General features: G+C 40.5%; 1 protein-coding gene across 1 annotated transcript; it reads left to right on the forward strand.

Annotated features, from left to right (window-relative positions):
* The first annotated feature begins 924 nt into the window (after window positions 1-924).
* On the forward strand, window positions 925-21,236 carry ATP12A (ATPase, H+/K+ transporting, nongastric, alpha polypeptide). The gene is made up of 23 exons (XM_009890784.1): window positions 925-1,167; window positions 3,189-3,335; window positions 4,845-4,904; window positions 5,797-6,000; window positions 6,595-6,708; window positions 6,854-6,988; window positions 7,538-7,655; window positions 8,321-8,589; window positions 9,453-9,651; window positions 10,147-10,256; window positions 10,979-11,113; window positions 11,397-11,589; window positions 12,075-12,250; window positions 12,865-13,001; window positions 13,717-13,867; window positions 15,817-15,985; window positions 16,632-16,786; window positions 17,408-17,531; window positions 17,866-18,011; window positions 18,655-18,788; window positions 19,736-19,837; window positions 20,499-20,590; window positions 20,723-21,236. Exons 1-23 carry the CDS (start codon window positions 1,159-1,161, stop codon window positions 20,749-20,751), a joined length of 3,108 nt encoding a protein of 1,035 aa, XP_009889086.1. The 5' UTR covers window positions 925-1,158; the 3' UTR covers window positions 20,752-21,236.
* Window positions 21,237-25,215: the final 3,979 nt, after the last annotated feature.

The raw sequence follows: 25,215 nt of genomic DNA on the forward strand, positions 1-25,215 counted from the left end.
CATTAGTTACCTCCATTAACATGCTGTATCTCTCACCACAATCTGAGTCATCTGCTAGCGACTGTGGTACCTCACAGCATCTCAAGTGATACAATTTGAAGCTCATGAATTATATAATGCAGAAGACCAACTGCTAAAATACTATGTTGTTCAGTGAGACAAGTTCTGTCAGACAGATGAAAGACAGTCTTCCCCCAGATAACGTTATAGAAAAATCACCATATATGACTTAGTTTTTGGTCAGTTAAATTTCAGAAGCAAAGAAGTTAATAACTTCTAAGTGATGAGATATGCCAGGTAACAAAAGTGTCATAAATCTCATTATCAGTCCTGTATGGAAGCTGGTAATTGGTGCAAGACAAACAATTTAAGTAAGCTGTTCAGGTAAGTGCTCTTCCTTAAAATGCAGGGGGAAGTGCGTTATTCAGCTAAGCATGAAGGTTAAAACCACAAAAAACACAGTGCAAGAATTAAAACTGAAGTCCAAGTTAAGAGGCTTAAGGAACACCACTCCACTAAATCCCTATCAGTACCTAAACAGGGCAGGGATCTGACTTTTAGGGACCCTTGGCAGGCAAACAGAACATCATGTAAACAGGCAAGACAAAATGTGCACAGACTTCCTTTACCCCACCGTATGTTGCCATGACAGCTGGAAACCATAAGGGGAGTCTGGTGCTGGAAAGCCTCTGAAGGAAACTCTTTGCTTCTAGCAAGATGAATAATACACCTGTTCCCCAGTTGTGAGCAAACACTACAAAGGAATAATTAGAAACTATCTGACCTGAAACCCACATGCCCATTACTGTGGTATTTTTCCACCTACCACAGGTGAAACAGAAGATGGGCTGGACCTGGAAGGAAAGGGGTGGAGTGGCAGCACAAGATGCTGATTTATAAAGCACTAGCAAACAGTGCTATTTCTCCACAGGCTTTGGACAACGAACTCGTCCTGCCTGAAGGATGCCAAAGTGCAAGCAGGACTCCAGCTAACATCTGCTTGCCAGCCGAGAGGGAACTACAACCTCTGTGAGCTACTGCAGTGCAATAACCAAAACTGCTTTGAGCCACTTCGTTCTCCAGTTGGGCTTTTGCTTTTCATCCAGAGACTTTGGCTTGGCTGTTTCATTACGTCAGGAAAAGAATAAACTCACCACCATGGTAAAGGTGAGTACACTGTTCACAGACTTGCTGCTACCGCATATGTGTTTCTTCTTAAGAACAAGCATTAATTTAAGTTTTAATATACATATGTAGATTATAAAAAGTAAAGTTTATAAAATTAAAGATTATAAAAAGTAAAATTATAGTAAGTAAAAAACAAATTAATACTAGACAATGTTGGGCATCCAGTGTAATGACTAAAATTTTCACTGTAGACGGGTATGCACCTCTAACCCTAAAGAGTAAAGAGATCAGATTGGATAGGGAAGAATTCTAGGACTGGCTAGTTTCATAATCAACAGTTTCATGAACACTGTGCTTTCTACAAATGCCAAAATCTGAGATTTTGTTAAAATCTGCAGGTTAAAGGTTGAATATAGATCATGCATAGAAGTGATCAACAAATTTTACTAACGTCATTAATTTTCTTTATTATTTTCCTCCATCTGCTAAGTTCTCACTAGAGATAGCTGTTTTCTTTCTCTCCTGGTCTCTCCACTTTATAGGGATTTGAAAAGCTGAACAGATTTTTGGGTGGGATAGTTAAAGAGAGGAGGAGGAGAAGGAGGAAGGTGAAGGAAAAATGCCAATAGATAAACCAGATTGTGAATCTTCGGCAAGGTAGAAAAAATAGAACTTCTTTTAACAGACATGTCCTTTATCTGGGATATGTATCACCAAGCAAATTCAAGTGCTTTAGGAGAAGGACTTCAGACTTTTAACTCCCCGAACTACTCACCAGCTCTTAGCTTTTTCCCCTCCTCAAAATACAATGTCAAGACTTCAACATTCCTCTAATTAAAGGGCATCTGAGGCTAAGATGCCATTTGTGAGTTCAGAATAGTATTAAGTAATAAGATGTCCCAATCCTTTTTTTTTTTTCTTGTTGTTTCCATTACTTGATGTTTCTGGTTTAGTCTGTATGTAGTTAAGATGTCTACTCTCAACTCATCTGAAATATTACCTCTGCAGGAGTTCAAACACCGACAAATGCCCTGCAGAGTATGTATTTACTCATTAGACAGATGGCAGCAGCAGCAGCCTACGAGCTCATCTGTCCCACTAGTAAAGCACACCATCAGATAAGATCCAGTATGACTCTCATGAAGCTCTGATGGTTAATCTGTAAGGAAGCCTCTGAAATGAGGTCAACAAATAGTTCTTCCAAGGCACGGCATGTAGTTTACAAGATAATTAGGATCTGGAACGTTATGATTATAGAAGCTGGTAAATTAGCAACACAGGAAGTTTGCCCTTCAGACTACAGTATTAACTTAAACATTAGGAAACAGCACTCCCCCCAAATTATCAATAAAACCCACATTGCCAGAGGTTTGGCAGCTTCCCTAGGTTAACAGTTTCCCATACCTGGTAGTAGACTGGGAAAAAGGAGCGAAGAGTTTGCTAACTCCCTGTCAGTTCTGAGCTCCAGTTGAAATGAAACAGACTTGTTTCTCCTTGGCTACCGGTATGCTGTTTGCCTCCATTCCTCGCTACATGATCGAGCGTAAATGTGTAAATATAAACGTGCAAATATTAATTTTAATTAAAAAAGAAAAGTAAATCTTGAAATCATGTATCTAATAGAAACAGGTAAGTTCTCAATGAATATTTTTTTCTCTCTTCTTTCCTTTTAAAAATCTCCTGCTATTACATCGGTCTCTTCCTTGGAGCTGATAAATGACTTAATGGTTTTCACTAGCAATGCTGAGATCCTGGGGCAGTAGTCCTACACTTTGTGTTAGACCATAAACTACTTAAAAGTGTAACTTAGATACCCTAAAGGAAACACTATAATTTACATCTGCTGAAGATCTGACTATGACTGCTGTAACACGCGCTGGAGAGATCTCGGCATAAACTGGAACTAGCACTCCAAGTTACCAGGAGAAAGAGACAGTAGCAATTTGTCTAAAAAAATCATAGATTTGTCAAGAGTTTGACTTGTTTGTGGTAATTTTTACTGCTTCCTTCAAGTCCCAGCAGACGTTCACAACAATGACAAAACCTTATTTCTTTTACAGAAAAAGTCTGATGTTTACTCAGTTGAGATCTATGGGACAAAAGATCTAGGAAACACAGAGATGGGAGATGAAGAGGAGAAATACAAAGACTTGAAAGGCAACAAGAAAAAAAAGAAGACAGAAGACCTTAAGAAAGAACTAGAGCTGGTGAGTGTTGCTAAGCTCCCATTACACCTGGCAGGACAGCCTCTACCAACTGTTTGAATGAAGTTCAGTGATGGGGAGTGAAATGCCAATGCGCTATCATCTTAACAGCAGACACGCTGCATGGAAAATCCTAGCACAGGGATGGATTTACTTACTCACGCTCCTGAAGTGTGCCAGAAAAAACACTTGTGCAGGATTAATATCTATAATGAAAGAATGATTCTGGCTTAATTAAGCCACCAATAGTACAGAACATTATCTCCCCAAAGAGGAGTTATTCCCCAGATGGAGTAACTGTAATCAGTATTTCCTGTGAACTACCACTTGCACAGTCAGTCAGGAAACAGAGGGAAAGGTAGAAGCATGGTATTTTGCTCCAGAGATTTCTAGCAGACCTAAAAGCATGCCTCAGCTTGAAGCACAGGGTGTTTTTTTTTCCCCCCAAACTAACTGCACTGTACTTCAAGGACAGCGCACTAAATTCAAGAAACCTGTATTTTACTTCTGGATTGCTACTGACCTGCTGGCTGATCTTGGAAAAGTTACTTCCTCTCCATACGTTTCAGTTTCCCAATCTGAAAAATGAAGATAATTATACTGACCTCTTTTCTGAATTGCTTTGAGAGCAACTCAAAGGAGAGGCTATTTATGGGCTAGATAGTATTTCAAAGGTAAGGAAACCTCCAAATGAGCCATCAGTTTACCCACAATGTTTCCAAGATCTACCCAGTACTAGCTAGACAATTCTCAATGCGTCTTATCTTTGCCACCAGGGCATGTAACATTACTCTTATGTTTCTAATGAGAAACCAAAGCACAGACAAGTTAATTGACTCATCCAAGTACTAATGAATCATTCTGTGAAAACAATTGTGAGATCTCTCAAATTCTTGGCTTCCAAATCTCCATTCGGCACAAGATATAATTAGGTCAGTGATACCACAGAGGTGTCACTGCAGAGAAAGGAGAAGAGATTTGAGATTTCCCTCTCCCACACCCTTTTAAACTGTGGTTAGAACCTGCTGCTTCTTTCTACAAGACTGTGGCGAATAATTTCACATAACCTCCCTTGTCAATCAAGTGCAGATTGTTGTCACACATATTCTGACACCACACCCTTTCTTCTATCAACATATTGCCTATGGTATTGAATGCTTGAGTCCTGTAGCACATAAAGAGGAGCTATTTATCTAAAAGAAGCAGATATTTGTGACAAGCAGTATTAACATGAAAACACCGTTCTGTTCTTGTGACAGATTTGCTGGAGGAGGGAACTATGTACAGAAGTACTCTAAAAATCAAAACAAAATACCATCTTCCAGTGGAAGATATTTTACTTATCAATATGCAGATTGCATACTGTCTATTCATGAAAGCGGGATATCCTACTAGCAACTGGATCCATGGTCCCAGATCCAGGCAGTTTGAACATTCTCTAGACCCTGAAATAAATTTTTCAACAGTCTGCCATTCTGCTCACTATCATTTTCTCTTTCTTTTGGAATCCAGGATGACCACAAACTCAGCACTTCTGAACTGGAGGAAAAGTACGGTACAAGCACGAACAAAGTAAGTCATTATGAAACTGCCTGAATCAGTTGCCTTACTTTGCCTCTGGCTTATCCAAGCTTCCTAGAAGCAGCAGGAAAGCATTCAAATCAACACTCATACGTAGATGTATGTGTGGATGCATGCATGCACGAGTATGATGCACCAACTCCCAATAAAGCCTAAACCGGAAGTCAACATGCAGCAGTGACCTGGATTTAAACTGCAGTTTCTCTCAAGTCTGAAGAAGTCTGACCTACTCTTTTGAAATAGAAAATCCTGCACAAAACGTCACCTCAAAGTTTGCACCAGAACCTCAGCTTTTCTAAAGTTTTTATCTGGTATTTCAATTTCACCACAATTGTTTTTCACTGGCAATGTCTGTAACAATCTATAGCAAGAGAGTGCACCGGAAATTATTTTATCTTGAAGGAAACACTAGATTTGAGAAACTATACACCTGAGTCCCTTTGACACCTAATGTTCAAATATCAAAGCATTGCAGAGTACAGACAGAAGTACAGACACGAATTTCAAAGAACTCATGAACTACAAATGTCTTCGTGAAAATGCAGAAAGAGCTGCAAAAGAACTGATGTCTGGTTTCCCTCAGCTTTCCAAACACTTAGTGCAGGTATACTTGACAGATAACCGACATAATGAAAACTCCTAAGGGACACAGCCCCAAATTCAATGGTCCAGTAAAGAACTCTCTGTTTCTTCATAGCAGATAACTAATAGTAGCCACCCTGAAATCACAAAGGCTGGAAACCACAGATGCAGGTTACTGCAGCTGATCTGTGACACAAACAATGTTTAAGGAAAAAACAGCAGGTGAATTTTGTTTTGAGTCGAGAAAAAAAAATAAATCTTTCCTGTGACTTAATTTTAAACATCTCATTTTCTTTTGCAGGGTCTCTCTAGTGCAAGAGCAGCAGAGATTTTGGCTCGGGATGGTCCCAACTCACTCACTCCTCCCAAAGCCACTCCTGAAATTGTTAAGTTCCTCAAGCAGCTGGTGGGAGGGTTTTCCATCCTCTTATGGATAGGAGCTGTCTTCTCCTGGATTTCATTTGGCATTCAGCTTGCCCAGGGAGCTGAATCAGCCTTTGACAATGTAAGTATTTGAATAACCACAAAGCGAGTATTTGACCCTTTGACAATCTAAGTAATTTAAATATTACTTCACAGTTATTCAGTAACTACAAGGAGGCCTTTTATTCTTTCAGGACTCTCCCTCTACTACCAAACATTTCTGATAAAGGCTAAAATACTTAACATACCACTTCTGTCTAAGAGTGCCTATCCAAAGGTTTTATAACCACTACCCATAAGCATAATACTTGAGTACTCATAAGGGCAATACTGAAGTCCACAAAGGACTCTGGAGTCTTGGAGTTTGATGTCCTTATGAGTTACACTCTGCTGGGAATGTAATTTGTTTGAGTTTGTGTCATGGTTAGTTTAGAGAATGCTTTTAGAGATGGGAAACTTGCTATTAAAAGCTAAATGCCCTTTTCATACTCAAAAAAGCTTTACCTGATCATTCGCAGGGCAAAACTTGAAAGTTCTTACCTTAAACTGTTTTTTAACCTGACCAATACTTCATTTTAAGAGTCACCTGAAACAACACAGAACTATGATCTATTCTAGCAGAGGCATTGCGGAACGCTTGTCTTAAATTAACAGGATTATGTCTTCTATTGATTAGCTCTACCTTGGTGTAGTCCTGGCACTGGTCGTCATCCTCACTGGTATCTTCGCTTACTATCAAGAAGCTAAAAGCACAAACATCATGGCCAGCTTCAGTAAAATGATTCCACAGGTGAGAATAACTAATGTAGTTCACTCAAGATAAAAGTTCATTCTAACAATGCACCTTGAAATGATGCAAGTGCAGTAAGCCCAACTTGAATTTACCTCTTAGAGGACGGCACAATGATAATTTTTGTCACATTTCTGTCTTTCAGCAAGCTCTTGTCATCAGAGATGCAGAAAAGAAGGAAGTGCCAGCAGATCAGCTGGTGGTTGGAGATATCGTGGAAATAAAGGGTGGAGATAGGATCCCAGCAGACATTCGTCTGATCTTTACTCAGGGTTGTAAGGTAAACAGTACTTTGCAGAGCATGGGGAAAGAGGAAAAATGTGGTTTAGAGATTCTTATTACATATAAAGAATTTCTGTGCACCCAATATGAGTTATTAGAGCTTTAATTAGATATAATCTAACTAAATCATAGAGTGCAGAAGCTATACTGTGATGCTCAGCTCATCTAGGACTAACATCTCTACTCCCTGAACATCTGAAGAAGCCACTAGATCCATACTATGTTCTAGCAATGCTCTTCCCCAGGACAGAGGCAGAAATACCAATACAGCATTAAGAGTTTCCACAGACCTGGACGCCAATCTTCAAACCATATTTTCTTTCAGGCTGCTACTGAAAATCCCACCGGCAGACACAGAACATTGACTGTGAATTCCCATAGAAATAGATTCTCTCAGTGACAATGGCAACTCTCTCAGAGAAAAGGCACTGGGAGATTACCACCCTGTCACTGATGATTAAATGTGCTGCTGCCTTGCCTTCTGGGCTAGACATAACTGCGTACATAACACTAACTTTAATATGGCCATGTCTCCGTTTCATTAAAGGTGGACAATTCTTCACTCACAGGGGAATCAGAACCACAGCCTCGTTCCTGTGACTTCACCCATGAGAACCCCTTGGAGACGAGGAACATTGCATTCTACTCTACCACCTGTGTGGAAGGTGTGTACAGAGAGAAAGGCCTCCAGAAATAGCACTTATACAGTGTGCTGCATAATAGTGCTAACTCATTTTAAACCATTCTGCTCCAAGGAATTCCAGAAAGGTTTAGTTGCTCACAAGAAACTATTGCCCCAAGCACACACACAAAAAAAAGCCTTAGGCACTGGGCTGGTCATACGTCTTAGTATTAACCAGTGAGACATTTGTTTTAACACCAAGCGTGGTTATGGATGCAACAAACAATTAACTGCGGTTTCCTTTTGGTCTTTTCATCACTACCTTTAAGAACATCAAGTTGCAGATGCCTCTAAGTACTTGTGGGTGCTTCTGTTTAAGGGCTCTGCATGCATAAAGGTGCTGTTCCTATTCTCAGGGCCAAAAGGTTTGGGTGCTATACCTAACAAAGTACCTGCTATGAGACTGCACGGTGCCCAGGGTAACACTGCATTCCTACTGCAATGTAATCCAAAAAGACTCTGATTCATGAAAATAGCTTACGTCTTTCTCTTCACCAACACAGCTATAAGATTTCTAAGGGGAAGAATGTAATTCTGAGGTGAAGTCTCAGTCACATTAAGTCTGAGAAGGGTCTTTGTCAATCAGTACTGGGTACAGAAGAGAGGGTTAGTCTCTCCTGGAGCTGACAGTCTTTTCTTTCTTTGCAGGCACTGCCACTGGCATTGTAATCAACACTGGGGATCGCACTATCATCGGGCGGATTGCCTCTCTCGCATCGGGAGTAGGAAATGAGAAAACACCCATTGCTATTGAGATAGAACATTTCGTCTACCTGGTGGCAGGAGTGGCCATTTCCGTCGGTGTTATCTTCTTCATTATATCCATTTCTATGCGATACAAGATTCTAGACTCCATCATCTTTCTCATTGGCATCATTGTGGCAAACGTGCCAGAGGGACTGCTAGCCACAGTAACGGTAAGTCTATGTTTGAATTTACTGGTTTGCACTGTAGTTCTTCAGTCATTACCACAATTCATCATTGTGAAGTTCATTACAGTGCAACATTAACCAGTGAAGAACAGATCATCTACTAAGTGACTCAGCTGTGTCGAGTTTGAAATAGGGGGTTTTATTCCATGAAACTGAAAGGACAAACATTTCATTTGGGAATTCTGGCATAACTAAACCATTAATCTTAAAAGCTTCAGCACAACAATCCAGTTTGAAACAAGGTTCTTCAAGTACCGTTCTCCCTCACTTGCTAACCAGCAGATTGATGTGACTCATCTCTCCACAACCTGTTCCTATCTGGAAATTAGGATACTGTACCCTAAAAGTTGCATGAAAATTCCACTTACTAACATGTATAAAGCACCACTAAAATCCCTGTCTGAGAAGCAGCACATCTGCTAAGCACTGTTAGCCCTAAAGTACACCAACAGTGAATAACCAGCAGTACTGCAATAATGAAAAGAATCATTTCAGGATTCACTGAGTTGGTGATTAGGATCTCCCCCCACATTGTAGGTTCTTCCATCCAAAACAGCCTCTTAATTGATAGGACATTCTTATTTCTACCAGCAAGCAAGCAGGTTCCTCTCAGCAGCAAATGTACTTTTGCTAGTTACAGCCAAACTTTTGACGTTAATAATGCATTAAAAAAGAAAAAAAAATGCACTGCAGTCAACCAAAAGACAAATTTTTTAAAAAAATGTTCTCTTCCAAAAAAAAACCAACCCACCACCAAACAAAAAACCTAGCAGAAGTATGCAACCTCATTGCATCATTCTGTAACTGTACCTCACGAACAGTGAGCTGAACTTCTTTACTTTTGCCAGGTGAGTCTCTCTCTGACAGCCAAGCGGATGGCAAAGAAGAACTGCTTGGTGAAGAACTTGGAAGCTGTAGAAACACTCGGTTCTACCTCCATCATCTGTTCCGACAAGACAGGGACCCTCACACAAAATCGGATGACTGTTGCTCACCTCTGGTTTGATAATCAGATCTACTCAGCTGACACCAGTGAAGATCAAACAAGTAAATAGGGCAATGGGGGATCTGGGAAGGCGCAACTACTTGGGATACAACCTGTGGTGTTTCACACCTACTGGCTGTCAAATTGATGTCAATGGGACTGTCTTTTGATAGTTAAACCAGACATGTCCTCCTTCCACACAGAAGTGTAGCATGCAACAGGAAAGTACCTTCTTAGGCATGTAGAGATGTGAAAGAAAGAATTAATATTTGAACTTCACTCAGAGAAACTAAGTCTGGAGGAGGTTCTAAGCCAGATCTTTTTGCCAACAGTAAATTTAGTAGGGAAATAAACAGAGAAACATCATCTAAGCAATTCTGCCAGGACTGCTAACTGACGGATGTAACAGTTTGTGTCAAATTGTTTTTCTGTAACAGAAACACTCAAAACAGCAATTTTCTTCTGTAAATAATTCAAGCCTGTTGTTTCAAACTTAAGCTTCTATTTCCATCATGTAATATGCTAAGGGATGCAATACTTATTTTGCTTCCTCTCAGCCCAGCCTTTTGATCAAAGCTCTCCATCATGGACCGCATTATCAAAAATTGTAACTCTCTGCAACCGGGCAGAATTCAGACCGGGACAGGAGAATCTCCCCATAATGAAGGTACTGCCTACTTCACATCAGGTTATTTCTCCTCCTCTGAAAGAACAATACATATGAGTTCCATTTAGCTTTAGTAATCTCCTCCATTTTACCATGCCAATCTTCTAAGTTACTATTTATAGTAGTATTACTGGTACATACTCACAAAAAGACAGGGGGAAAAAAAACAACAAAGGCAAGAGCAACTGTCCCTATAAGAAAAAGGCAATTCAGGTAGCACGATTTTCTACACTAGTAATTACTACGCTATTAACGTAACAGCAATATAGAAAAGGTAAACATGCCTTAAATTCACGTCTTTACACGACTGCTGAAGGTAGTAAATTCTGACGACTAGAATACCAGAGCAAACCCATGATTTTTACTGTTTAATCCATCAATGCCTTCCTCAAAGTCAGTTAATTTTGTGCATCAGCTAGCTCACCCATACGTGCCTGCTGCTACCCTAGAACTGCATTACAAAGCCTCCACACAAACCTGGATGTGATCACAAATCTTGCAATTTCCCAGAATCAAGTGGTAATTTCATCTCTTTGCTGTAGCTTAGTTCTACCAGCAAGTGCAAAACAGATGGCCTAAATTTTTACTGAAACGATTTTCCAGGACAACCTGAACGTAGCAACACAGACTCATTGCTGCATACAACACATTATAGAAGCATGCAAGCTCTCTTGATGGAAGTGCAGATGTGCTATAAACTGTTTCTTCTTTTGCATATACAGAGAGTTGTGGTAGGTGATGCCTCTGAAACAGCTCTGCTGAAATTTGCAGAAGTCATTTTGGGTGACGTCATGAGTATTAGAGCGCGGAACAAGAAAGTGGCTGAAATTCCTTTCAACTCTACCAACAAATTCCAGGTGTGTTTCATTTGTGGAAATTATGCCAGACTGTTTCAAACTTAAACTGTTTCTATCACTGGGTCTAACGCAACTATTTGTGACCTGGAAGTCTTAATGGGGTAATTCAGTGACAGAGGAAATCTAAGCTATAATAAATGTAGTTCATTCCATTTGATGGAATGCATGATATCCTCATGGAATAAAAAACCAAAAACATTACTTCCATGCAAAGTAACCAAAACTAGAAACAAATGAGGATCACATATGCTCTTTCTAATAATTTCGTATTTGTGACACACAGCTTTCCATTCATGAGACTGATGATCCCAATGACAAACGCTTTCTACTGGTGATGAAAGGTGCCCCAGAGAGGATTTTAGAGAGATGTAGCACCATCATGATCAACGGCAAAGAAGAACCACTGGACAGTGAAAAGGCAGAAGCTTTCCAAACAGCATACATGGAGCTGGGGGGCATGGGAGAGAGAGTGCTGGGTGAGTCCAACTAGACTATCAGAAAACTGCGGTCTAAAATGGGGTTTTAAACCTTGGTACAATCCTGCGTGTCTGGACTTCGCTCCTCTTGAAGTAGAGGGGAAAAAAGGAAAGTGTAGAGCCTCCTAAGCAGAGTGTTAAAACCACACTGAGGTGCTGTAAGATCTCTGTGGCAGGGATGCCCTTACTGCTCTATGCTGATGTTGACCTGCCAGACTGCACAGCCAAAAAAACCCATAAGTAATCCACAACAGAAAACACTCTTCCCTGCTGGCAGTATCGCTAGCTTTGCCACGTGAAACCCCGACTCGATATGAGCTTTGACGTGAAGGTTACAACGGTGGGTTAAAAAATCCTCTGTGAAAAGCTAACAGTTAAATGCACCAGAATTCTATGGACAAGAGCGAAGCCTGATGCTATATAGCAAGCTCTCCTCCTTCTCACACTATTTCCTGTACATCACATCAACCTAAGTTTCTTTTCAGGTTTCTGTCATTTGTACCTGCCTGAAAATGAGTTTCCAGACACCTACTCATTTGACACAGATTCCATGAACTTCCCAACCTCCAACCTGTGCTTTGTTGGACTCTTATCTATGATTGACCCACCTCGTTCCACAGTGCCAGATGCTGTCTCAAAATGCCGCAGTGCTGGGATCAAGGTAAGAATTTTACAGTAAAAATTACAGTGATTCTACAGAAAGACTAATGGTAATACAGCTTTTAAGATCTTCCACCACATTGTCATTGAGTATCAAGGAAAATGAGCATTTGGAATTACTGATCTCGGATGAGATGAATCCCAAGTCCCAACCCCAATGAAATTTTCTGTAGTCTGAAGACAGATCTGGCAACTGGCAACTTGTAGTCAAGAAAAACAAGAAAAAACTGTGTCTTATCTGTCAGGACACCTTAGTCACAAGGACCCGTTTTAAGATGCAACATTCTAATGAACTCCCACCTTTAAGTATACCTAATATAAATTCTTATATAAAGGCTTCTTTATTCTGCATTATTCTAACCTTGCTATGTGTGACAAGTTCTTCCTTTACAGCCCTGATAAAATAGCACCAATAACAAGAGGCAGAAACCAGACGTCAATATAGAGCTAATTAAGTAATAGCCATAATCTGTCATTGTTATGTACATAGCACAGCTTTCCAAGTTCAGATTCTAAACTGCTTCCTGGTCTACAACAATAGATATTTCATCTTATCTCGCTCCAGCCATTGCACATACATTTGTCACTCATGCTGAGTGCTTGTCCCTTCCTCAGGTTATCATGGTCACTGGCGATCATCCAATTACAGCTAAGGCCATTGCCAAGAGTGTAGGCATCATTTCAGCCACCAGTGAGACTGTGGAAGATATTGCTAAGCGCCTCAACATTCCTGTTGAGCAAGTCAATAGACGGTAAGAGCAAACAGAGTCTACCATGGGTATCCCCTACATATTTGCTGAAATCTATGCCTTCTCCTTCCACAATGCTTTTATAGCCTATTTCTGCATCATGGCTGCTTTTTGGTTTTCTGTTTCTCAGTATGTTCCCAGCCATTACGTCCGTCCAATGTGTCACCTCTACCTACATGACTATATGTCTAAGTCAGTGGCTCTCATCTCCTGGCCCTTGAAAAAAAACCTAGCAAATTCTACTTTGCAGATCATGTTGGACTTTGCTGTCACTGCCCATTTGCCAACACACACATATGAAAAGCAAATTCAGAATGACATGACTTAAAGACCATCAGGCTAAATTCCTCTTTCAACCATTAAATGTGAAAAAGATAACAACATAAGAGAAAGATAAAAGCTCTTCACAGAAAAGATGTCTTCCTCCTCCACTGTCCCACCCTCCCACTCAGAGCCCTCTTTAAAATGCATTTTCTGCTGTTATGTCTGCTCAGGAGGAAGCCTCAATTACTCCCCTCTGTATCTAGGTAACTGTAATTTACTCTGGATTTCTAGAGTGGCTTTCATTCAACACCTGCTGATTAACAACTAATGCTTCTGAAATTAACTCAATCTGCTGCTTTCCTTACTATCAAGCTTCATACATTCTATAAGTGCACTATTTTTATCTAAGCCTTTTGATTTGAGAATTCACCCAGCTTTGCCATGGCTCTTACAGAGAAGCTACAGCAGCAGTAGTTAATGGGATGGAGCTGAAGGATATGAGCTTGCAGCAGCTGGATGAAATCTTGTGTGACCACTCAGAGATAGTCTTTGCTCGGACATCGCCCCAACAGAAACTGATTATAGTTGAAGGCTGCCAAAGACAGGTAAGAGATGTAAAAGGTTATACACAGATATGGCTATTAGGCATTCACAAGGCAATAGCTTTCCGCAGATATCATCCCCGAGGTGAGAGGGTGGAAGCCAATTTCCAGTGCTTGCTAAGCTCTGTTTATACTCTTTTCACTGTGCAAGAACATTATCTAACAGATTGTCACAAACACTGTCTGGACAGAATCCAAGCCACTCAAATTCCTGTTACAGACTCTGAACTCTTAGTGACAAAATGAGCCTTTCCTAAGTTCCGTTGGCTTGGAGCTCTACTGAAGGTCTGTCTTTTGCATGTAATTCTGAGAAGCTTCTGCTGTGCTGCACATAAAGCCTCCTCAGCAGAGACCGTACACTGTTTGGGAAGAAGCCTTCCCTCAGGAATTCTTGAAACCCAGATAAAAGCAACACGTTACCACATCCTCTCATCTTATCTCTTGTGGCCATTTAGACCTATGCAGTTGCTGCCCACAGGAATGTTTAGAAGTGAAATAAGGTACGAGTCCCGCAAAATGTCATAGCACTATTTATGTAAGACCAAGGCTTACCTATATTACTTTCAAACACTGTAAAAGCACCCACAAAAAGCAGGATTTAAAGAGCCATCCATGGGCCAATATCATGTAAAGGAGCATGGAGAGCAGCCAGCACAAGAAGCAGAAGGGAAAGAAATGACACATATAGAGCTCTGAAAAAGTTGCAAATTGTCATCAAAAGATTCTCCCCTCAGATACAACGTCTTCCAAGTAGATGCTGAGAACTGGAAGCCACACTACTGTGTGCCTGAACTTAGCAGAGAAGGAGACAGGGCACAAGACATTATTTTATTTTTGTAATTACACCAGAGCTCCAGAGCTAAGCTTTCCAATCAGCATTATCAGCTCTTTGGGTTTAAGCCTGAACTGCTTTCAGGAGAGTATTAAAAAAAAAAAAAAAGGATAAAATCTTTCAATTTCATTTCTTTTTTCTTTTTGAGCAGCCTTTGGTAGACAAGGGGTAAATGTGTTCTGCACTGCTTACACACCCACAGTCCTAGTAGATTTGGCTCTTTAAAGAATGAAAAGGAACACCCCGCCCCCCCAAACTCAAGCCAGCCAGTCTACATGCTATGTTTAGTACTTAGAGCTTATAAGCCCTTCCGTACATGGCATTATTTATAGGTAGTGACATTGTGCTAAATCCCCACAGGGACAGGACATTCAGCATTTGTATTAATCAGTTTGTCAGGCTTTTTCCCCACTCGCAACACTCTGTATTGCTATGAAGTCATGGACTTTTTAATCAACTAGAACAGGACCTTTAGCTGCAGTAGATGGTTTCATTGGAAGATAATGAAGAAGCCGAGTTGAATAATCACAGCTTTCCATCTTTTGTATTACTAGTGCAACTCTAGCACAGACTGGCAATGACCAAAGCGTGGGGATAGGATGAGAATGGTGTCTAACTGAACAGTTACATAATTTACAATTAAAATAAAAACTGACTGATTCTAAAAGCACTTCACAAGAAAAAAAGAGAAGGACAGTACATGCTGTGTCAATTGAATCTCCCACAGATGCCAGAGATGAGCCTGGGTCTGGCTCAGACAGGGATAGACCATATACACATATACAGATGTCTAAATTTTTAAGCCCTCTTATATTCCACAGAAAGAAATGATCAGATTAATTGCATTTTTAAGTGAATTTCCCTGAATTTCCCATTTCTCTCTGCTATGAAGGGAGTCTAGATCACAAACTCAGATACAGATGTTTTCACACAAAAGCCTAGAGTCTTTCTGATCACTGGCTATGTTTTATGTGGGTATGAAGAGGATTCAGAACTTTGTATCAGCATCTTTCTTCTAGAGATTTCAAGACAGGGAGTGTGCTGAGAGCAGACTGCCCTTAGGGGAATACAGCACCATCTCCTCAAAAAACCCACATCTGGATCCTTTTGTGTGTTCCAGGGAGCAGTCGTTGCCGTGACTGGAGATGGAGTCAATGACTCCCCTGCTCTTAAAAAAGCAGATATTGGAATTGCTATGGGCATTGCTGGTTCTGACGCAGCTAAAAATGCAGCTGATATGGTACTGCTGGATGATAACTTTGCTTCTATTGTCACAGGAGTGGAGGAAGGTAAAAATAACGTTGCTATCCACTTTCTTAGCTGAAAGCTTCTGACAGCCAGAGAGCACTGGCAGATCCCTCCTGATCCTTCCTTCCTGCGCGCACTCCCCTTTTTTCTTTCTGGATTTAGAAAAGTGATTTTGATATCTGGAAAAACTGAAAATTCGGTTTATAGAAACACGACAAGCAGAGAATAAGGAGATCATCCCCCTCTCTCACACATAGCATCTGTCTGCTATCGCTGCTTGTTCAAGCTCCAGACAAAAACACTTCCCATCTTGTTCCTATGCAGTTCTGAGCCTCACAAAGATACAAAATGTTTTCTCTACTTTTTCACTCTATTACTTGCTCACACATCACCCTCACCGTATGACAATAACACACATTCCACTCTTCTTTCACCATAAAAAGCTTGTGGTTTCCATTAGAACTACAGCGTATTGAGGAACGGAACTTTCACTTAAATTTTCAGAAGGCTCTAAGGGAAGGCAGGTTAGCATTTTAAGAAAATAAACCCCAAATGCATGAATAAATGTACGAGGAAAGTGGACATAAGCAGTAAATGTTTTCACTTCATTGAGTTAAAAATTGAACTTTTTTTCTGGAAAATACTGTTGACAATTAGCTTTTACAGAAGTGTCTTCTTTTCCTCCAGGCCGCCTGATCTTTGACAACCTAAAGAAAACAATTGCCTACACCCTGACTAAGAATATTGCTGAGCTCTGTCCCTTTCTCATCTACATTATTGCCAGCATTCCAATGCCCATTGGTACTATCACCATCCTATTCATTGACCTGGGCACAGACATCGTAAGTTGGGGTCTTTAAAGTTATTTTCTCCTGAAATATCATGACAAGTGAGAGGGACTGGGTGCAAAGAGACACGCAGAACACTGGAAGATTTAGTTGCCTTACCCTGCAGCTGAATAACAAGCTAGTGGAAGAGTAGAGGGCTAGATTAAAAGCAGCCAGGTATAGAGAAAGAATAGTAGAAAAAGTAACCTGCAGATGGGGAACAGAAAGAAAAGACTTCCGACAACTTAGGCTGACAAGCAAAACTCAGCAGTGCGCAAAATAACAGCATGTTTCAATCAAGATATCATACAGATGGCTGCAGTTGCTACAGGGGATGAATACCAGACATTTCATCAGAGCCTAGTCCAAGGCGAAGATCCTTTAATATTTGCAGTATCCTCTAGACCTTTGTATTGTCATATGATGATCCGACCTATGAAACAGTTTCAGACTTCCCTCAAATCCTTTATACATGTCAAGAGAATGCCACACGGATCCTTCTTTCGTTTGCTCTGTGTACACTGAAAAGGCAGGGTAGGTCAACAGAACCACCTGAGAACTGAAACTTTTCTGGTAAGCATCTGAGAAGCAGACAAACGTTGCCACCAAGACACTGATGGTTTATTTCTGTTGTAGATCCCCTCTGTTGCACTAGCCTACGAAAAAGCTGAAAGCGATATTATGAACAGGAGACCTCGTAACAAAAGGAAAGACAGGCTGGTGAATGAGCAGCTCGCTGTATACTCCTATCTGCAGATCGGTAGGTTGGCATGTTCTCTGAAACCCTGCCCTGTATCAGCAAACCAAGACAGAGTCAAGTTGATTCATTTTCAGAAAAGCAAAAGCTGAAACTCAACTCCTTCCTCTGCCTTCCTAGGCAAACGTACTAACTCCCTCCTGTTGCTCATTATTCAACAATACAACAGGTTTTTACTTACAGATGTCAAGAACCTTAGAGCACCAAGAGCTCTGAAACTACGTTTAGACTCATGGCAAGTTTCATGCCATAGGAGACAGATCAACACTGATATCCAGCACATTCCCCAGTGCTCCTAAATTTTGCTTCTTCCTCATTTCTATCTCTGATTTTGCAGGTATCATGCAGTCAGTGGGAGCCTTTGTAACCTATTTTACCCTGTACGCTGAACAAGGTTTCCTCCCTTCCACGCTGCTCGGTGTGCGAGTCGACTGGGAAAACAATGCCATTAATGACTTTGAGGATTCATATGGACAACAATGGGTAAGGAAGCACTGAAACACCCTTGCTCTGTCTTCTCACCCAACAGTTTCTTAAAAATTCTATACTCTCCTTCAAAATAAAGAATTAGGTAAAGAGAGAGAGATTTAAATGCAAAAATAATTATATTTCATCTAATGGTCCCTCAGGATAGACTTTTTAGAGCTTCCTGACTCCTAGCTCTTTCATTCAGGCTCAAATCTTTTATTCATTCTTCTACAATTTGTTGCCTTCTGATTCAAAGTCTCTGGAGATGCACCTTCTCTGGATGTTATGTTTAGACCCATCATAATCTCTCAGCCCTGCTTCTGAACTGCACTACTGTAAAGTACTTTGCAGACTCTCCCTCCCCCTTTCACTCTTCACTCCCCCTCACTCATTCTGCAGAAATCACAAGACACAAAAGCCATTAATAAATCAATATAAATACCTCCTTATACCAAGCTCGTGCTTCAGCCTCGTGATTCATCTGCAGTAACCAGCGGACTAGAACAACTGGCCAAAATCTGATCATTACGTAACTAAATCTGGAATAACTCTGCATTTACACCGTAGAAACTGAAATCCTAGTATCAAGGTTTGCACTCACTTGCACAAGATATGAGTGTCTGATACAACAATATTTGATTTTTCCTTCGCTTTGCAGACTAAATACCAGAGGACATACCTACAGTGGACTGGCTATACTGCCTTTTTTGTCAGCATTACAATTCAGCAAGTTGCTGATTTGATCATCAGGAAAACACGAAGAAACTCCATTTTCCAGCAGGGTCTTTTCAGGTAAGTTTTGCAGATTCTTTACCTGATATATGGGAGGATAAGTTAGCCTACTGCTAACTTTAGTAGAAGGTTCGCTCAGTGATTTATCCCACTCCCATTTAGTCATTGAGCAAAGACTAAATCTGTCTTCTGGCAATTGCAAAACTCAGACAAACATTTTATTACACTTCCCGCCACCCCCTTTCCTTCTTCATGATAGGGGTCTCCTTCAAAGAGAGACACTGTACTGGTTACTCTGAAAATAAAGCAGCTTATAACTAACTCCCCATTCATGAAAATGGTTACTCAAAAGAAGAGAGTTTCCTCTCCAGATTATTTTCTTAAGTTCTTTACATAGTTATCGATAGATAGCATATTTGGACTTCTCTGAGATAACTTTAGCCTCTGAGGAGATACCAGCTGGTCAAGCTCCCTAAGGCAGTGCTGGCTGCCCTCTGCAAGACACTCTGCACCCCTCAATCCCATGGAAGCCAGGGAATTAAAAATATCTATTGCGTCGGAGGCCACACGTAAGACCCGGCATTTAGTGAGAGTATTTCTGATAGGAAAGCAAACTGTTTTCCTTTTCTTTATCTGCAGGTACAGAGCCCACACCTATGTATATTTCCTTCTTACACTTACATCTGAGTCACAATGTGCATATTAAGAGTGCAACTAGAAGACATGACTAATACACACTGCATGTCTACCTAAATCTTTAATCTAGATAGGTCAGGATCGATACCAGCAAAGGCACAGGCATATGGGATGTAAGACAGGGCTACAGTCTACCACTTGTCTCACGCTGCTCTGTCTGTGGTGCTCATCATCTGATGCAGATCACTGAAGCTAGCGACCAAAGCACAACCACAACTCCGGAAGTGGCACAGCCTTTGCTTTATGCTGTGGCATCAGGTTTTTATGCATCGACAGAGGCGCGTAACCCTTCCTCTTTGGTTTTCTCATAGGAACAAAGTCATCTGGGTGGGTATATTTTCCCAGATAGGAATTGCTCTGATTCTTACCTATGGTCTTGGACATGTTACAGCCTTGAACTTCACACCGCTGAGGTGAGTTTTGATGCTAGCACACTTCCCTTGCCCTCCACACATGGAGGCCGTGGGCTTACCATTCTGCCAGAAACAGAAAAATGGGAGTGGGATGCCCATTCAGCACAATTCAAGGATAAATATTTAAAAATATTCATTATGAACAACAGGGTCAACAATTTCTTGACCAAAAAGGAATTATTTTCATAGTTTCCACAAAAAAAAAGCACTACTTGTTCTACAAGATTTACTACTGAGGATCCAGAAACCTACTTGTACAGAACAAACATTTTAGTACTTTTTCCAGGGTCCCCAATATTTTGGTGAGACTAGTTAGCATTTTATTGAATTTTATGCAAGCAACTTCTATTTTAAATATATCACTGCCAGAAATATTCCATTTTTCTGCCATCTTTAGAGACTGTACATACCATCAGGTAACATTTCCTTCTCAATAGTATTTGGAATAAATTAAACCAGTAACTACTAAAGACTGGAAGGCTTACACACACATCACCTTATTTCTAATCATTGGAGTGCTTAAATTAAGGAGAAAAAAAAAAAAAAAAGCCAAAAAGGCTAGATTCTCTTTTAGTGACATCAACCAGCACAGACAGAGAGCCCAGAAATTCAGCTGAGTGGTTAGATGCTTCTGAATGAGAACCTCTTCTCCCATTCCCAGGTTCCAGTATTGGTTTGTGGCTGTACCATTTGCCATCTTGATATGGGTCTACGATGAAGTCCGCAAGCTGCTTATCAGGAGATACCCAGGAAGTAAGTAGATTTTTCTAGTTTAGTAGTTTAATATAAGTTGTCCTTTCCTACCCTTCTTTGCTTAAAAACGGACCATTTGTTCCCAATGAGGAAAAAGTAACTGTTCCCCCCCCCCCGCTTTTCCTACTGCAGGTTGGTGGGACAAGAACATGTATTATTGAAATAGTCTTTATCACTGGTCATCCTCCTCCTTGTGGAGAGCTTCTTCCCCACCTGACACAACCTCTGCTGCTTTAATGTCCTGTCTGTGCAATATCAAGCATGGGTTCGCCCCATGAAGGGGTGAAGAAATTTCATGAAGAAATAAGGACTTTAGAGGTTGATAAATTACCTTCCACCGTACTGTAAAACATCTGACACTTATCTAGAAATTAAAGTGTTACCTATTTTTGTAACAAGCACAATTTTCCCTCATCCAAAGATGAACTTGGAGAGCACTCTGAGAGGAAAACACGCATAAAGAAAAAGAAAAGACAGAAAATCCATATAATCTAAGGCATTAATTTGCACTAAAGGTCATGTTTGCCGATTTTCTTTTTTTGGTGGAACTGAATTCCAAGCCAGTGCATACATAGATCCGTGTTACCTTACCAAGGGTAAAAATGCTGTATAGGAATAATTTGATAATAAAAATTTTTCCAGAAAACAGTTCTCCATCTTATTTTCTTACGAAGACTAAGAGAAACTACACGGAACAGGAAAGGACCTAATTTCTGCCATGTCAAAGAGGAAAGAAGTGCACACCTGTTTTTTTCCACCCATTAACAGACTAACATACCTCAAATATCTGTTCAGTTTTGATAAAAGCATCTTGAAAACAAAGGCACAAACAGTTGATTTGAACACTTTGAGATACTAAATTCAATAGTTGCTTTCTAAAGCCACAATCTCTACGGCAAAAGAGACCTTAGTATGCATTAGACAGGTACAGTTAAAGTTCTGTTCGAAACCAGGTCTTTAACATGTTCATTTTAGCAAGAACCAGCAGGTACCACAACTTGCTGAGAGAAAGGCTTTACCAATTTTAAAGCAAATGATAAATAACGTATATTGATATTTCACATTTAAATGCAAGTCTTGATGACCTCTAGAGAAGAAACAGGGGCAGAAAGAGAACTCCTATTACAGTAAACGGCAAGAGGATTACCAATGAGAAAGAAGCCAAGAGAAGAACGGAGGGAGGGGAAAAAGAAGAGTGTTTTCCAGCCTACAGCCTGCCTGTTCCCAAAAGTCCACACCCTTATGTGCTAGAAGCTACTTTACATTTTGTAAGCCTCCCTCCTCAAAACTCCTCTCCTTAATACCTGGCTGGGTATTACACTGAGTATCAATCATACTGGGTATCAGTGTTTTTCACATATAGACCTGAAGAAGAGGAATTACAAAGGAAGAAGGAAGAGCGACAAAAAATAAGCATGTAAACAATGGGTGAGTCCAAATTCCAGATATATGCGCTGCTTATCACTTGGTAACGTAACCCTGTAACATGCCAACAACAAGTATGTGATGTGCCAAGCTGACTCATTTCAACACCTTGTCATTTGCCAGTAGTCAGGCCTGATTTGTTTTGTCTTCTGCTTAAAAGACAGGAAAAATATGAGGAGAAGCTATATGGGCCAGGAAAACAACCCGCTTTCCAGCATCTATAGATTTGCAGTACTTAGACAAAATGACATGTTCAAATATAGACAGAAGAGGAAAGAAAAAGGGGGTGTCCCTGTCAGTTTCTGCACAATGTGGGGGCAGTTACTGCACAGAACTACTACTTCAAAAACATTTTCTTGAAAAAACTTGTGGGAAAGGTAACTGGACAGGCTGTTCACTCCTAGAATATACAAGACCCTAAAAGCACTGAGAAATGTAGTGGTTGCAAAATCATCTGAAGAGTTAAGAGTCTGTTTTCTGCTGCTGGCTGAAGACCAAATCTACAACAAATTCTTACAAAAAGAAACCTCTCTTGTTGTGCTGGAAACTCCTGATAGTTATTTATAAGCACATCACTGTGGAAGAACAGGAGAGTACTCTCTCCGAGCACTGCCAGCTGGACTGCAGTTTTGTTTCTGGACTCCCTTTGTTACTTGTAGTACCCTCAGCACCTCTGACTATCAACACACCATTTGGCTCCTAATGCAAACCAAAAACATACTCATTGTACACAAAGAATCTCAGAATCTCACAACAAAGCAAAAGAGACTAACAAAACCACAAAAGACACGAGCCACAGAAGAGGAATCTTCCAGGATTTCGGGGCCAAGTGACAGTGTTACAACTGTAACACTGGAAGCTAATCCGGCTTCTTCATTATTTTTCTAGGAACGTTCTTCCTTTGCTGTATCACAAATCATTCGGTCTTTGTCTGACAAACATATCCTTCCCCAGTATTAGAGAGAACTTTTGACACGTGGATGTCCTTGACTTGAAGAAGAGTCCAACAAAGAAATCAGGAGGAAACAGTAATGCAAACTGGAACAAACTCAACAGCAGAGGAAAGAAAAAAGAAGTTTTGAGAACAAAACTTAGAAGATGGATGTGATGCATTCATTTTAGCATCAACATATGGTCCTGAGAGAAGAGCAAAATAATTCTGTCAGAGTAATATCTGAAACACTAGCAAACGTATGTCTCCATGTTCCCTGTGTGCAAAAGTGAGTGGGGAGGAATTACGGCATCATGTTTCCCACATGTATAATCATTTCAGGGGAAAAAACGACTTCAAGATCAGTAACAGTTGATGGTCTGGAGCAAAAACCTTAAAACTAGCAAATGATTCTGAAATAGTCTGCTCTCATACCTGCAGGGTCAGTTTTGCTTTTAACAGGAGTTGCCAACAAATACTCCTTTGCATTTTAAATGTTTTAGTTCAAAGCCCTCTTCAGAGGCTAAGAATAGTATGCAACCTAACAGCTCTATAGTTTGGCTGCCTGTGACTCCATCACACCAACATTTTCTTTGAGAGGACAAGACATATTTTACAATCTGTTTTACTGTATCAATACCTGAGCATAAAGTCCAAATCAGAGGTTTGCAAAGCAACTGAAAAGACAAGTTAAGAAATCAGAAGATTAACATAATTTTCAAGAAGGGCAAAGCCCATGAATGTCTAAAGACAGATTTCACCATTTCTAAATCTAAGAGACTTTCCAGTATTACAAAAGATCTCAAAAACATTAAGGTAAAATGGACAAACAAGCCATAGGCATGGAAAGAATGAATCCCACATTCACTCACTGGCATGCATAATGTTTGTTAGAACTAGTAAGTCTGGGAATTACTGCATAGGACACCACAGGTGATTGCATAACAGCCTGTGCAGGAAACAGCAGGTAGGACCTCCCAGTCCAGTATAACCATCCTCTGCTGACATCTAAGGCATGAGGTTGCGGTATCTGATGCAAGTGTATACGGAACTGTCCTCAAACGCAGGCCTCATTTAACCCAATAAACTCAGAGAACATTGCTGTACCCATCAACGTTAAGACTATTTACATGGAAAAGTACAAAGAAGGTGGTAACAGTCCAGCTGCAAACTGAAGCAATTCAAATACATGCACAAGATGTCTTCCCTCCAATAGGTTTTTAAGTGGCAGTACCACACATCAATTCTTACACTTGCTGCATCGTTTATTCCATTTAATCTGTTTTGTATCCCATTGTGAGAGGGTTAAAGCTAGTCACCATGGCATAGCACAGCACCTTCCTGTTCTAGTGGCTCCCGAATAAAAAATTACAGGCATTCAGTTAAATTCCAAATCTGGGCAGAATACAGACACTGTAATGCAGAATCTGAAAAAACTGTGCTGGCAGGCTCTTTATATTATAGCTGGGAAGGAAGAGGATTTACCTTCCTGGTCAGTTCTATGTACTGCTTTTTCATTTACTCTTGCACAGTCTTTATCACAAGGAACCTTCAACCTTGCGTAGGTTTCTTACTACTACTACATGCATACCAGCATTACTATAATCATTTGAGGGGTGAGAAAACATGTAGGAACCACAGCCATGGACCACTAGAAATACTCCTGTACTAAAAACTAAAACAAAAGAAAATGCAATTCCTCCACTCGGTTCTCACTTGTAAATTCCTTTAGTCAGTTCTGCAGCCTCAACAGGAATAAATGTTGCTCTCGCTCAGTCCAGTAAGTAGCAATAACTTAAAGATATGCAAAGGAGAGAAGCAGATTTTGAACTATAAGTTAATATAACTTCAAGCAGGCTGTTTCTTTTCTGCCTACAACTACATTGCAAGCATACCAAGAGTTAATTCATTAGCTCATAAACTGAGAAATCTTTCTTTAACACAAAACCATGCTTTCTTGCTCCAGCCTCAGCCAGACTAGACAGGTCAGATGTCGCTACTGATTACGCTGTCCCTACTGATTATGGTGAACTTCACAGCTTTCCTTTACCTCCTTTTCCTTCTTTCAACAACGGCTTCTTTGCACAGCTTTCTCTGGCTTAAACTAGCTCTCACCATCTCCCCCTCCCACCTTCAAAAAACCTGAACACCTTTCCCCTTTCACCTGCTATGTTAGTAGAAAATTCCTGCATTCTCGTCAAGAGGCAAACAAGATGAAAAGGGAGAGCTGGCTTAAGGCAAAGTGCTACTCTGTAGCAGAGAACAGAAG

Source organism: Charadrius vociferus, unplaced genomic scaffold, assembly GCF_000708025.1.
Source record: "Charadrius vociferus isolate BGI_N301 unplaced genomic scaffold, ASM70802v2 scaffold858, whole genome shotgun sequence".
Classification (NCBI taxonomy): Eukaryota; Metazoa; Chordata; class Aves; order Charadriiformes; family Charadriidae; genus Charadrius; species Charadrius vociferus.

Coding starts and splice junctions, on each gene's coding strand:
- ATP12A (XM_009890784.1), top strand. Junction 4,905..5,796: donor ACGGTACAAGCACGAACAAA/GTAAGTCATTAT, acceptor TTTCTTTTGCAG/GGTCTCTCTAGTGCAAGAGC. Junction 13,002..13,716: donor GTTGAGCAAGTCAATAGACG/GTAAGAGCAAAC, acceptor TGGCTCTTACAG/AGAAGCTACAGCAGCAGTAG.